Source organism: Crotalus tigris, unplaced genomic scaffold (assembly GCF_016545835.1).
Source record: "Crotalus tigris isolate CLP2741 ecotype Arizona unplaced genomic scaffold, ASM1654583v1 scf7180000018809.685583, whole genome shotgun sequence".
NCBI lineage: Eukaryota > Metazoa > Chordata > Lepidosauria > Squamata > Viperidae > Crotalus > Crotalus tigris.
In genome coordinates, this window is record NW_024097207.1 from 257,079 (window position 1) to 272,573 (window position 15,495).

At 34.7% G+C, this 15,495-nt stretch overlaps 1 protein-coding gene across 5 annotated transcripts in view; it reads right to left on the reverse strand.

The window, feature by feature from the left end:
- DYNC2H1 (dynein cytoplasmic 2 heavy chain 1) overlaps nucleotides 1-15,495 on the reverse strand; it is a 163,479-nt gene that overhangs the window by 47,107 nt on the left and 100,877 nt on the right. For all 5 annotated transcript variants that reach the window (XM_039356269.1, XM_039356267.1, XM_039356271.1 and 2 more), the window contains 8 exons: nucleotides 13,233-13,283; nucleotides 12,283-12,360; nucleotides 10,937-11,068; nucleotides 7,099-7,171; nucleotides 5,238-5,398; nucleotides 4,038-4,163; nucleotides 1,763-1,873; nucleotides 1,250-1,405 (listed from right to left, as the gene is read on the reverse strand). In XM_039356269.1, the coding sequence (XP_039212203.1) occupies nucleotides 1,250-1,405; nucleotides 1,763-1,873; nucleotides 4,038-4,163; nucleotides 5,238-5,398; nucleotides 7,099-7,171; nucleotides 10,937-11,068; nucleotides 12,283-12,360; nucleotides 13,233-13,283 (888 nt within the window). The remainder of the gene's footprint in view (nucleotides 1-1,249; nucleotides 1,406-1,762; nucleotides 1,874-4,037; nucleotides 4,164-5,237; nucleotides 5,399-7,098; nucleotides 7,172-10,936; nucleotides 11,069-12,282; nucleotides 12,361-13,232; nucleotides 13,284-15,495) is intronic.

Here is a 15,495-nt window from a genome sequence, read left to right on the forward strand (position 1 = left end):
TTGGTAGACAAATGGGCAACATACAAATTTAATAAATAAATAACATAGTATCAAGCAATATAGATTTCCATGGATAAGTATATATTTGGGAGGGGAAAAATTGATGCATAATGTAGGTTACTGGAAGACAGGTTTCCAGTCCTTCTTTAAAATCATCATGCTTTCGAATCACTGAAGTAAACAAAAATCTGAATCGGGCTGCTGATGAGATATGTGTATATAGAACCTGCATCTTAACTTCTTCCTACCTAGTGAATCAGGTCAACATTCTTAATTTTCCATGAGCATTAGCAGTGAAAAGCCTATTATCTATTACTCCCAGTCCAATTGATCATACTCAACAATGCATATTAGGAAAAAAAAGTTTGGTGGGAAGATATTTTTTAACCTGTGGCTGATAAGCTACAGATTCTCTAACTTCAAAGGTACTTTTGTAGAATTTACATAAATGCTGTAGAGCTGAGGAATGCTAAATTAATTTTATAAGGTTATTTAAGCAGGATTTCTGTTTTGGTGGGAGGAAAAAATTAACTTTTTTTTTTTTTAACCCAGACAACACACTGTTCATCAACTATTGAGTGGGGAAAAAAAATCAAAATTAACTTCTTTTAAAGTTCTTTAAAATTCAAAGGGGAACATAGATAACAAACATGTAGAAAGTAATCAATTAAAAAAGGACAATATGAGATAAACTCAGCTTTATGAAAATAAAATTAAAAAAAAAACGTATTTAAACCATCACGGTCTCAAAGCATAAATTTTGAAAAATGAACCCTTCTTCCCCTAGCATTTTTAAGGTGCTTATCCAAAGCAAACAAACAGTAAGCATAGAGATTTAAAGCAACTTCAATCCCCTAAAAAGGAAGTTTGGAAAAACAAGCATCCATTTTTAATTCTTTAATAGTTCATTTTAGTACAAGTAAATGGGTGAAGTTAATAAGATTAAATCATAAGATTTGAAGGTACAATATATAACAATAGGTATGACATAAATGATTTCTTTACAGTACTTAGCAGAAATACTTAGTTTAAACAGAAGAAAAAAATGAATTAAATTAGACTTACCCCCTTTAGGTGTTTATAGTATTATAGCCTTTATTTTCAAAATTGGTTTTTATGATCTTGGCAATCAAGAAAGCAATTACTATCCACAATAATTGTTAATATAGGGAAGAAAGATGAATAGAACAAGAGTACATTAAATGAGAAGGGGAAAAAAAGAGTAGCAATTAAAATATATATATTTTACCTGAGGGATGTAGTTCCTTCGTTCTTGACAAGCAGCATGAAACCAAGCCAGGCTAAAAAGAGCATGAGCTCGAGCTAAATTACCCTTTTCACTAATTTGTTCTGGCGTCCAAGATTCATATGTTCGCATTAGGTTCTTTTTGAGGCCTGGAGGTGCCTGGAAGAGAAAATAATATCTTACTGTAGCGTTAAAGTATGATGACTGGTATCACAAAGAATGCAAGTAAATGTCTGCTTGTACAATATAGCTTTTTCCTCTTTCTTTTTAGTTTAGTTTATTACATACCTTAAAAAGAGAGGCTGCAGGAAGCTGCAATGGGGCCGAGTAATCAAATGGCCCCACAAGTAGAACATGCTTTTCAATGGATATACAAGGTTATAGTGGAGAAAAGGACAGATTATATTCCTCTGTAATTTGGGATGCAATCCCATGTGTTATCTTAAGTGACACTTTGTTTGGAATTGTAATTATTTTGCCAATAAGGCTGGAGTTCCTTAGAGTTTCAAATCTTACTTCATATGTTATCTTCAGGCTTGATTGGAGTAAAATGGGAGAAAAACTGGGATGGACTTCAGCTGTTAACCAAAGACGAAACCCAGGCTGGGGCTGTAGGTTATTCAGTTCCTATTGTAAAAGAATTGATGTTCAAAATTTAAATAAATGCTTTATATTCTAATGTCAAATTGCTCTCTGAAAAATATGGACAACAATTACATTTAACATACTGAAACAGGATAATAGAAACACAAATACAAGAAAAACAATCCTGTTTTTATCCCTGACTTGAGATGATTATATTCTTTTTAAGTGATAATTTGAGAAAAGCCAGGATTTGCAGCCATGTTTTGTCTTCAGCTTGTCTATTATTTTCTGAGTCTGGATGTCAAAGGGAAGAAAGGAGTAGAAGACATACTGTATAGGCAAATAAAATTTCATATATAGTCAAACTGAGAAACAATGTCTTCCAAAAGCGATTTTTGCTTTTATTATCTGAATACCAGAATGGAAGGATTTATGCCAACGGTGACTATATTTTTCTATCAGTTAATTTTTGAACTATGAATATATTTGTTGAGTATAAGCTACAAGCTACCTCATCTGTGGCTTTTTAAAAATTTCAAAAGTATTTTAACATCCTTTCGCCCAACTTTGTCTTTATTATAAATATCACTGTAATGAGGAAGTTTATATTTGTAATAAACACATTACTAGGGGAATAATTTAAGGGAGTATGACAATTTGACATAATAGTAAATAATTTGTTTAAAATAGTACATTCCATTTTCTATATCAACACATAGATTTACATTGCTGTAACTTTTACAATAATAGTTGCATCAGATACACTTGGGAGCAATTAGCAAAAGTGATACAACTACTATTAAACCATCTTTGGATCTGAGGTCTTAGAAGTACTATACCTGAATAACTTATAAATCCTTTAATCTATTTAGCATTTAAAATAAATCATAAATGCTAATTTGACATGCCCTGTACACTGCAAACTATAGTCTAGCTACCCATTATTCACTATTGACTACTTTTCAAAGGCAGAAAAGTCAGAGGGTCTCCAAAACTTAGTAACACTGCTTTAACTATCGTGAGACTGGAGAATGAGGCTACAAATAGAAGTGGGTACACTATACTGACAGAGCTTCCCTTCCTTCCGTCCTTCCTTCCTTCCTTCCCTTCCTTCCTTCCTTCCTCCCTCCCTCCCTCCCTCCCTCCCTCCCTCCCTCCCTCCCTCCCTCCCTCCCTCCCTCCCTTTCTTGAAAAGTGGAGCAACCAGAGCTGGGAAATAATTTAAGAGGAAATCAGATACAACCAATTGGGGCGGCATGAAGACTCAGTGCTTAAGACTCAGCTTTCTGCAATGTTATGTTGGCCACATGACCATAAAATAGTCTTTGGACAGTGCTGGCTCAATGGCCTTGAAACGGAGATGAGCGCTACCCCCTATAGTCAGCACAACTAGTGGAGTAAAATTTGCAGGGACACCTTTCCTTTTCTTTTTTTCCTTCCAGATATAACTAAAGTGGCTATACAGTAGAGAGAATGTGGATACATGACTATATAGTAGAGAGAAGAGTAGTTTCCCAATTACTGTAAGGCTGGAACATCTGTGCATTCGTTCTTATCGGGGCAAATGGGTGACAACATTTCTTCTGTCAAGAAGCAGTAAAAATGGGACTCAGAGGATCAATCAGATCCTTCTTTAATATACTGATAATAGAATGTTAAATTATACATACGTACGTATAATTTCCAAGATTATGTGACCTATCTACCATGTTCCAATAAATATGAGTAGGAATCTTAGAGAATCTAATTTTCTCAGTGGCAAGCAGTTGCTATAATATAAGAATCATATTCTTAGTTTCCATTTATTTAATAGTTAGGAGTCATCAGAACTAAAAATCAGCAAGATAAATATGATTTAATTAATTTGTAATGTTTTGAAATAAATTGTGACTGTTGCCTATCCAACAGATCCCTAATAATCTGTGCATTCTAAGGTAAATTAACCACTGAAATTATTTGGCACAAAAGAATTTTACCACAAAATCTTTAAAAGAGTTATCTAAACTTCCCACCGAGTGAAATATAACTTTCTTCCAGTAAAGTGTGAGAGGACTGCAAACTATTATTTTTACTATTCTTTTATTAATTTTATTAAAAAGATTGACAGATGAATTTTCCTGGGAAATACGGTAATATTGATCAATTTTTTTTTCCATTTCCCATGGAAAACAGCCTACAAGTCACTGAATTCTATGAAATATCTTACCTTTTCCAATATAGGAAGCCATGATACAACAAGGTGCAAATTCTTCAAGCACAACCATTCTCCATTCCGGGCACAATCTTTTACCATCTGAATAGCTAGATCAGCTTGACCCTGACCCATGGCCACCTACAAAAGATAGTGAAATATTGTTCTTTAACCATAGAGAAAAACGTATATATTTGTAGGAGTCTTGCAGATTAAGCATTGAAGGACTGAATTCCAATTAACTGTGATTAACATTATGGCATTGAAACTGTAATAATGGCACAAAAGGTCAAGTGAGAAATTACTGCAGTTTATTTGTAGATAATTTTGGATCATATTTGTAATTAATGGAAATCATTATCTGGTAGTCTCATAGAAGATGAATTATCTCATACACAAAATGTAATGGAGGCAACATATCAATTAAAATATCATTTCCATTTGTTTTGTATCTTTATTATCTCCAGAACTGTTTCAGTATAGCTTATGAAGAGGAGAAAGGTCTTTTATTTTTTAGAAGAAAACATATTGTTTTTTCTGCTTAACCCCAACCCTAACCCTAACCAGCCTGCATGTAGTTGTGTGGCTCAGCAGCAACATGTTGATTGGCCAGTATCTGCCTGTCTGTCTGGATCCAGAAGTTCCACAGGATCTTAGCCCTATTATTCTCCACAACCTTCTGTAGAATCGCCCATCTGAACTTATGAGGATCTAGTTCATACACTGTGCAGGTATTCCTGTAACAATGCCAGCTAGTTGACTGTGTTGTTCAGTGTATGCTCTTCCTGCCTACCTCTTGCACCCTGCTGCCGTGTGTTGGACTGTCTCGAGTACTCTAAACAGTCTGTACTTCAGATCCTGTCTGGTGCAGTCGAATCCTGCTTCTATGGTTCTGGTGCTTAGGGCCAGTTTTTGTCCTGCTATGATCACTGCCTTAATGCTATCTTTTAGTCCAAACCTTTCTAACCACTAACAGGACTTCCCAATGTCTGTCACCTCAGCTGACTGTCAATGGTACACTAAAGATGTATGTACGCATGTATGTATTATGTGTGTATGTAGGTATGTATGTAACATACACACAAACACACCAAGGAGCAAGTATAGTCAATAAGATAAAGTAAAAGATGACAAATTGTGTGTTCTACCCATGAACCAGAGAATGGAAAAAAAATGTGAGCATTTCCCTTGGACTGAGACATGACAGTGATTCACCTGGTGGTAGCATTCTCCATTTCTTTCAGTGCTTGCAAGCTCCTGCAATTCTTGAGAGGGATCAGCACCAGGAGAAATAATAATCAAGATTGGTTCGATTTCTAATGTTTCTTTGTACAGACGTTTCAGATTGAGTGGGGGTGGAGACAGCTCTTTAATCCCTAAGAAATGTAAAGTATTTACAATAAAAAAGTAACAAAATTTTGAGTTGCTATTCTCGTCTGAATTGTTCACAGAACAGAACTGCCCTCACTTTTCTCAACTTCCTTACCCCTATAAATCTTTGATACTGGCATGGATGTTTTATAAAATCATAGCAATCATAGTATAAAATCAGATAGTAAGTCTATGATGGTTTGGATACAAAAACATCTACAGGCTCTTGTTTTTGCTGACATTGCAGATGATAACTAAAAAAAGATGAAAACATTAGATAAAAATACTGCAATTCAAGTATGTGTTCATACAAGTTCCAGAAATGCAAGACAGATCCATTTTGGAAACCTACATATCAACAAACCATTTGTCTTGGTAAAATACACATTCTTTATAAAGATGTCACCTAATAATAACTTCCTGCTAAAACCATTGTAGTACAAATTATAGAATACCTCTTTAATATTTTTCAAACCTCAATAGAAAATAATATCTTTGGCTCAGGGTTGAACTGTGGAGCCCTTGGTGCTTTCTGAGTTGGTTGTTGGTACTCTGTGGGTTGCTTGCTGGCAGACACTTTATTACCCAGCTAGCAACATAATCACTGCACTTATATTATCTAGTCAGGTAATGAAATGTCTGCCAGCAAACAAGTAAGCTCAGAGAACACCAAGGATTCCACATTTTTCAAACTACTTTGAAAAAGCACAGATCATCGCACTAAGTTCTAATTGAAGACAAGCATCCATAGATAACATCCAAACACAGCAGGACAAATAATTAGTATGAAAAAAAATAAGTTAAAAAAAGGATCTACAAACTAGGACCATGAAAAGTTTTTAAAATTATTTGGAAACTATGCTTTAGAATTCACATGTGTGCAAGCATACATCTCTCTGCTATTCAGTAAAGCTTCCATATAAGCTTCAAAACTGTATCTGTTTTATTTGAATGGCAGAAACTTGCTGTCCTTGCAAATCATTTTTTCCAAGATATACTCAGCTCTTAAGCAAATGCATACACTGCATAACTTTCTATCAATGCCAGGAAAGAGAGTTAAACAATTTGAGGAGTCAGACAACAAAAATGAACATGTCTCAGTCTATCTTTTCCTTTCTTTATCTTGACTGTTTATAAACTGTTTTGGCTGCCAGTGTCTTTGCTGATTCAATTAGTGGCATAGGGCCTAGTTATTTGTGGCACTTCTATTATGCCTATTTTGCCCATCAGATCTGTAGGAGAGGCATGATATAGCTCCTTTCCATTAAAGAATGTCATCTGACTGAACCAAGGAAAAGAGCTTTTGATGTTGTGGCAACATCATTCCCCTGGCAGAATTAGATTAGCTCCAACCCTACTGGCCTTGGACTTAGCTATGTTTCTGGGCATGGGGATTGGAATGTATGGCAGAGTCTGTGAGATGTTTATGTTTATGTTGATTTTATTTTATTTATTAAATTTCTATGCCACCCATCTCTCCTACAATTCTGAGTTATGTTGACGGATTTTATCATGTATTTATTGTTATGCTGCTGTTTTGCTGTATTTTTAACTGTCATCAGCTACACATAGTCGACAATGAAATGGGTGGACACCTATAATTTAACAGGTACATACACATGCATATGAAATCCCTACATTACTCCTTAGATGAATTACAGTGGAAATATATACTTTATGTATTCTGAAAAATATAGCAACTCACCCAAAGCTTTACAAGCAAAAAGGGCCATTGCACTCTGCAATCTATCTGGCCTGACAGCCTGGACCACAAGGACCTGCAGGTAAAAATGTTCACATCAGGATTCTCAACTCATTAACAAACATCATCTAACACTTCCACATGCTTGGCACAAAGAGTTATATGAGTGAAATGTATTATAAAGATGATGATTTTCAAAATTACAGGCTTTCTAAAAAAAATTAATAGAAGTTGCTTCCAATATTATTTATGCAAAAAGTTAATCCACTGTTTAATTAGTAGGGGAGATAAGCAATGGAAAATAATAACCTTTGTACAATTATGCCTGGTATGCAGAAAATACATAGAGTAAAAAGTTCCTGGAACTTAGAAATATGCAATGAAATTTATGGTAATTGTTTTGTACAATTATTCCCACATTTCTCTTTACCTGGGCTGGTTGCCATTTATGAGACAACAGACTCACTGCTATCTCTTCCATTCTTTTCTCAACCGCCTTACAATCTTTCATAATAAGGCTGATTTCAGTTGTGATATAGCAGACCATCAACTCAATTCCAGACAAACATGGCAATATTTCTAACACTTGTCTTTCATTTAAGAAAGTTTTCTGGTTTATATACTCTTGACAATGAGCAGTTAAAAGAAACATTTCTCTTATATTTCATACTTCATACTTTAAGATACAGTAGATATCTAATGAGGATAGAGCATTCCTTACTTCAAATTAACACATAATGTATTCTTCAGAAAAAGGTACGCTCAGGGCATGAATGAGAAGGTATATAAATTATTTAAATACAGTCATCAGCACTGATCAGCCTCTTTAACAGAGACAACTCCAATTAAAATCTGATTAAAATTGGCAGTTCTTAATCTATGACTAGTAAATGAAAATATTAATTGCACTGTTCAATCTGTTAATATTTCATTCTCAACTTTATTAAATGGCAGCTTCAGTGAGCTGGTAAAAGCTAGCTAGGCAGCTAAATTTAGGGGAAATAAGCCAATCTGTAGGAACTAACTTTCAGAAGAATAGCGACATTTTTAATCGTTATACAATAAACATTCTGTTGATATGTGTGAGTAGGCATGAGTAGCTGTTTAGGTTAAGATCTTTTGGAATGCACAGTTCAAGCACAGGTCTATTCTGAGCTATACAGAACAAGAAAGAATATAAACTTAAATGCATGATTAATTGGATGGCTTATGATTAAACTTTTTTAAAAAAGTGAAAAGTACAAAGATGAGGGATTATGAATGAGGAACAGTCCATGTTTTGTTAGTGTCATGAGTGGATCTTGGGAAGAAATTAACAAGGGAAGAAAGGAAAAAAAGTTTAACAAAAATGAAATGACAGGAGGAAAAGGATACTACGGCATATACCAGGCATGTCAAACTGCCGGCTCACGGGCCAGATGTGTCACGCCAAAACCGCGCCCACATTGCTGTCAATGGGGAAAAAGTCATGATACGTCACACAACATCATGTAATATCGTGAGTTTGACATGCCTGGTATATACTTTAATATAGATTATTCTCCCAGATAGAAAACTAACATAAAAAAGCAGATGTGATGGCTGCTTGGAGCAAATTTAAAAGAATTTCATTATAAAAGTGCCAAAAGTTGAGCTAATGGGAATTATGAAAAAAAGTTGCTTGGTAGATTGATAAAAGAGGCTATAGATGAGAAAAAATAAAGATTGCTGCAAAAAAATAAAACAAATTTAACAAAATATTCTTTGTCATATTTACTAGATGCCAAAAAGATTCCTTAAAAATATTGGCTAATAAAGTAACTGTGTTGGAAGTGTAAACAGAATGGGGAAACATTTACTTATGCCTTGCCTACTTTACTTTGATATCTAAACACTTGTTAATCTGGTATTATAAAGATCGATATAATTTAAAGATGTAAGCATACCAGAACATTAAGTATGGGAAGCAATAGAAAGACTGTCCTTTAGCACGACCTCAGATTTACAACTTACAATCAATCTACATCTATTTTATGTTTGTGAGCTGGATGCATCAAGGAAAAGGTGTTAAAGATTGTATGATTAAATGGGCTCAGAATATACAGGAGCCGATCTCATTGGATTTATGGGAGATAATTTGGATAAGAAATGTTAAATTTACACAAGCTCAAAATTTGAGAGAAAATTTTTATAAAATGTTTTATAGATGGCATTTAGATCCTAAAAAATTATCTTGTATGTATTCCAACATACAGCCCAAATGTTGGAGATGTGGCAATAATGATGCGACATACTTTCATATTTGGTGGAATTGTAAAAAAGTAAAGGCTTTTTGGATTATGATTTGGTGGAACATTCAAAAGATTTTTAGAAAGAAGATAAAGTTTACTCCTCAACTATTTTTACTTGGTATTTTTGTTGACTTAAATGAAAAAGAAACTACTTTGATGTTGAATTTATTAACTGCAGCAAGGTTACTAGTAGGTCTATATTGGAAGAAAGATTCTTTGCCTACTTTAGAAGAATGGATATTTAAAGTATCTAGTTTTGCAGAAATGGCAAAAATTTCTGCTTATTTAAAGGATCATACACAAGAAAGATATATTACTGTATGGGGAAGGTGGATAGATTATATTCAGAAAAAATATGGAATTAAAAAGTTTTATTTATTTTATGAATGAATATCAAATATTATAGAGAATTGTTTTATAAGTTATGGAGTTAAAGGTTAATTATGATATTTTTTTTTTTCTCTTTTTTTTTCTTTTTTTTAATTATTATAATTTTCTTTTTCTTTTTTTTTCTTAACCCTGTATTCTGCTCTGGGAAGTGAAGGGAGAGGGGGTGGGGGTGGGAGGGAGGGTAAGGGGGGGGGGGTTCTCTATTTTAAAATTTTATTGTATTTTTATAAATGATTGTATGTTTTAAAAAATAAAAATTTTCAATAAAAAAAAAAGGAAAAGGTGTTCGATATTATCAATACCATGAAAAGTTGGACAGTATGAATTTAACGTGGTCAAGATCTGGAAGCTAAGTTGAATAAGTTCTTATAAGCATGTTTTTGTTTCTTCATTCAATTTTTTTTCCTGATTTTTTTTTATATTGAAGCAATACTTTAAAAAAAAGAAAACAGGAAACCAGTAATAGGTCAAAATGGTGAAGCTTCTGGTTATAGGAAGGCTATTCACCTCAGGTCTAAACAAATGGACCACTTCATGTTCTTTGGGGCCTGTTTGTTTCTATTAAACTGTTCTTGCAGGTATATTAAAGAAGCTGGTTAAGAAACTGCCAGAAGGCAACCTTATCTGTAATTCAATTTTTAGAATCCAGTTCAGAGTCAGCAATTTACAGTCAACTTTACAACTCTCCTGACATCACTTCAGCCAGGATTTGCACTGCAGAGATCAGAAGGCTGCAAAAATCAGCTGATCTTTTTCAGTCTTCCCATTATTAAGATGAATACTTAAAATATTCAGCTCTGGCTCAATCGAAGTTTTAACTAAGAATACCAGAGACTAAGTATGTTAATATGGAAGGCTTGTACATTCAATTGGTGACGTATGGATCCTTCATAACAGGAAAAAATAAGAATCTAAAACTGCTTGCCTTGGCTCAACAAAATGAAAGATTTGAATCTACAACTCCAGTAGGCTCACATTTAACAAACTGAGTCACATTTTCTTTGGTATTTTATAAGATTTATTTCCCTATAAAAACTGCAAAAGCTTGCTTTGAATAAACATGAAATCCAGCAGTGTAAGAGAAAAAGAATGGGGAAATATTCTTTCTCCTCTCCCTCCCCCTTTCCCCCAAAGATTTGCATATGATTTATACTTGTCTAAAATTGTAGGTCCAGAAATACCTGCTGAAATAGAGAGATTCTATTTGCTATAATAGATGGAAATTCTTGTTCACACACTGAGCTCCGTGAGAAAGGCTGCCACAGTGCTGCATCTTGAAAGCAAACTGTTTGATACAAAGTTGGGAGAGAGATCTATAAAACAAACCAACAGGTTTACATGTAAGAGGAAAAAATCTATTTTTTTTATGTTGAATAAAAAAATTAATTCTCGTATAATTTTAATTCTCAAACAATGTATTCATTGCAATTGTGTAAAATCATGCTAGAATAGTTGTTTTCATTAATTTTCAAGGAATGGTTCTCATGTGGCTTAATAAAATGTAGCTGGTGTGTTGAGACAATATAATAATTGTAAAACCCTACATACAGAAATGGGGTTTCTTGTACTGAAGTAGGATTTCAATCAAAACCTCAGTGGGAGCCTGGATAAACTAGCTCATTTTCATAAAGCAAAATGTTACACACTGTGTGCACAATTATTAGGCAAGTGAGTATTTTAACCATATCATTGTTTTTATGCATATTTTTCACCTCCAAGCTGTATAAACCTGAATGCTTAGTGGCTATAAGCATATCAGGTGATGTGTATTTGTGTAATGAGGGAGGGTGTGGCCTAAGGAGATCAACACCCTATATAAAGGTGTGCATAATTATTAGGCACCTTCTTTTCCTCAGGCAAAATGGGCCAAAAAAGAGATTTTACAATTTTTGACTTTTCAGTCAGTGAAAGGTCTTTCAGAGGGATGCAGCATTTTTGAAATTGCTAAGATATTAATTATACTATTTAGTCTATATATGATTGTTTAAAGATCATTCTGAAGCACCAACAATATAAAACAGATTTTTTTTCCCCTAAAGAAGGTCTTTCAGAGACATACATCAGCTACCTTACTTCTTTCTGGACTCAGTGTTGATTTTGGTTTCTGAATCTAGCTAAGCAGGGTAAAATGAAGATTAAAAAGGAATCTAATATGATTAGAAATGAATAGACAAGGTTTTCAAAATTCAAGTAGGATAATTTAGAAATGACTATAGTGAAGTATGACATGAAAGCTATAAACATGGCCTAAAGTTACTTTTTAAATAATATTTTTAATTCACATCATTTGGGAATTGGGGAAACAAGGAGAAATGCTATAAATGGAGGCATTCTTAAAATTGGCAAATTACATATAACATTTCAAAATGTGTTACTGATCCTCCCAAATGATCAATTTCTGCAACATTAACTCGAAAACAAAGATGATAGTAGGGGAGTCAAAAATATTACATGGCTGTAGTTTCAGAGTACAAATGTTTGGAATCAAATATAGGTTGTGTTAGAGTTAAATTACTTAAAAATGTACCTTCAGGGTTGCCATTGCCCAGCTTCTTTCCTGTTCTATCCAAAGGGGAATCTGGTCTCTGATGCTTTTAGTAGAATCCTGAATAGTACAAAAATAAATTTTATTGCAAATGTTACAGGACATGCGTATAAGGAAGCAAAAATGTATTATTTGGTTGTGACAACTATCAACCCCAGGGCAATCACAAATGACCTGGTCAGTCATGCAGCAGACATTTGTCAGTTCTTTTAGTTGTCACAAAAGAGGCTGTCACATTTTATTCAGCTCTTTGCCAAATATATCTGTAAGGCTTAAGATTTGTCAATAAACATTAAGGCCAAAACTCTGGATACTAAGAAAGTGACAATGCTAACTAATACATGATTCATCATTCTGTTTGTTTGTTTGTTTGTTTTTAAAAATGTATCTCTTAAACCCATCTCTCTTAGACCCATCTCATCCCACTCCCTGCCCCATGAGTTAAATTTTAAATGTCAAGACTGTCTTTAGCATTCACCATGAAAATATTCAGGGTTTGCAGCTGTTTCTTTTGCAGGACCAAATTTGGTTTGAGGGTGGTGGTGAGGGATGGTGAGAAGTCAGTAAAATAAATAGCAAGCTGAAAATCAACCAGATCTGGCTGCAGACTGTGAAGAAAAACAATCCAGATTTTTTTTCCCCAATGTGTTGTTGTTTTTCCCCAAAACACCCCCCTGAAGTAAACACTTATCTCTAATAAAAAAAATATGAAAGGTCTGATATAACTTCTCCTGATACCACAAACAGATTATTATGGTTGAAAGAACTGTTACCAATAATGATTAATATTCAAACATTAATTATTTTATTAAATATAAAAGTTTCTGTTGAAGTGTTCTTATTATGGCAGAGTATACTTTTTGTCATTGTCAGAAAGACAATTCCGTATAATACTTTGTGCTGGGAAGAAAAAAGTGTTAAGTGACACTTACTGATTTTCTTAACATATCTCCAATGATCACACCTGTAAATGTGTCCCACTCCTGTAAGAATAATAAAAAAAATTAAAAACCGGTAAAGCATAATGTGTATAAATGGAAAAACTCAAACTACAGCTAAACATCAAAGTATAGTTGATGTTTTCAAAGAGAAAATGGAGAAATGACTAAATGTGCATACTTGGATTTGGAAGTGCCAATTTTGATTTCCTTTCCTACCACTGTTCCATTCCAAACTGCCCCTTCCCAACAAAACATTTATTTCATTTATTAAAGTCTTTTTAGAGATTAAGATGGGCCCAATCTAGTTGGTGTTCTCCAAAACTTGAAAAACCTGACTCAGGGACTCAAGATGGGATGCAAGATAAACTTGACTTGATTGTGTGGTTGTTGGATTAAAATATTTTGAGAACCTTCGCTGCATTGTATAAATGTGTACTGTAGGGTTCAAGTTTTATTGTTATAGTTTTAAGGTACTGTTAGCTGCTCAGAATCATAGAAGTAGATAGGTAGCCAAATAAATTGTTTAAATAAATTAAACAAATATTAGACCTCCGTCTGAAAGAAAAATACACACATCACATACACCTTAACAGTACAACAGTGGCAAGTGTCCATATACATATTTTTCTATTCACACCCTCTTGTTCAATTAGTACTGATTACAGTAAAACATCATACTGGTACCAACATTAACATTAACTATGATAAACAGGATATTTAAAAAAATTGTAGTCCTCATCTTGTATTAACTCTCAGATCATATATAAAAGGACATCTATGAAGCATCTCCACAAATTGCCAAGCTATTAATAGTCTCACTGAGGCTGACAGAGTCTGTGTAACTACAGTTTACATTTGAAAGCAAACAAAAAATTTGAATGACATCACAGGTAGTCCTTGACTTATGACCACAATTGGGACCAGAATTTTAGATGCTAAACAATTGGTCATAAAGCAAAACACCAAAGAGATCATTGTCGATTTCAGAAAAGGCAGACACAGCCACACTTCTCTTGCATTAATGATTCACCTGTGGAGATGGTCACCAGCATCAAATTCCTGTGTGTGCAGGTTGGCTTGATCGCTCAACAGCGAGACCCTGGTGAAGCAGACATAGCAGTGCCTGCATTTTCTGCATCGCATGAGAAAAGCACATCTTCCTTCCATTGTCCTTACCACTTTCTACAGAGGGATGATCGAGAGCATCCTGTCATACAGCATCAGTTTGGTTTGGAAGCATCACTGCTTCAGACAGGAAGGTGGTGCAGAGAGTGGTGAGGATGGCTGAAAAGATTATTGGCAGTTCTCTCCCTTCCATACAGGAAGCACATAAGCGTTGCTTGAGCAGGGTCCGCAAGATTGCCTAGGACATTACACATCCTCTTCACGACCTGTTTTCCTTGTTACCTTCCGGGAGAAGGCTCCGTGGTATCCGACGCAGAACATCCAGATTCAGTCACAGCTTTGTTCCATACAGTATAAACCTTGTGAACTCTAAAGCCTCCTCCTCCCATTATGCATTCAAGATGGACAGTGATTAATATTTATATGTTACTTATATGTAAGGTTGCGGGTCTATTGCGGGTCTATACATATGTTGTATATAGTATGTTTTAAATGTGTGTTATGTATGTGTACACTTCGAGAGCAAGCAATTAAATTTCATTTTTAATGTGTGCTGTTGTGCCCACAGGAAAAAAAGGTTAACTAATCTAATCTAAATCAGATGACTGAATTGCTTAATAATCCCTGTTGCTGCCATTAAGCAAATTTTACCAGTTGTCAGCCAAGAACCCACCCTAATCCAAGCTACTCTGGGCTTGGTCTCTCCCAGCCCCAAGCATCCAATAAGGTAAAGGACTGCCTCCAATTTCCCACACCTGCTTCTCTCTCCCCATCCCCATTCTTTTGGCATCCCTGCACAACACTTTGCTGACATTCACTGACATCTCCTTGTTCTTGCTGCTGACAAGTTGTGCCTGGTCTGGCTGCCGAGTCATATGGGGTTGGCTTTGTGTGGCAATTTTTTTTTTTAAAGAAAAAGCACAAAGTAGCTTAAAGGGGCCAGAGCATGCCAAAACATCTCTTTTTGCCATAATCATGGGCCATATGGGGCTGGCTTTGCACGACAAAAAAGTAGAAAAAAGTGCAAAGCTGCCCCACCTTCAGCTGGAGAGAACTAAAATGCCCCTTTTTGTTGTGTTCCTGAACCACATGGGATTGTCTGCTTTCAGCTCCCCCCCTTTTTTTCAGC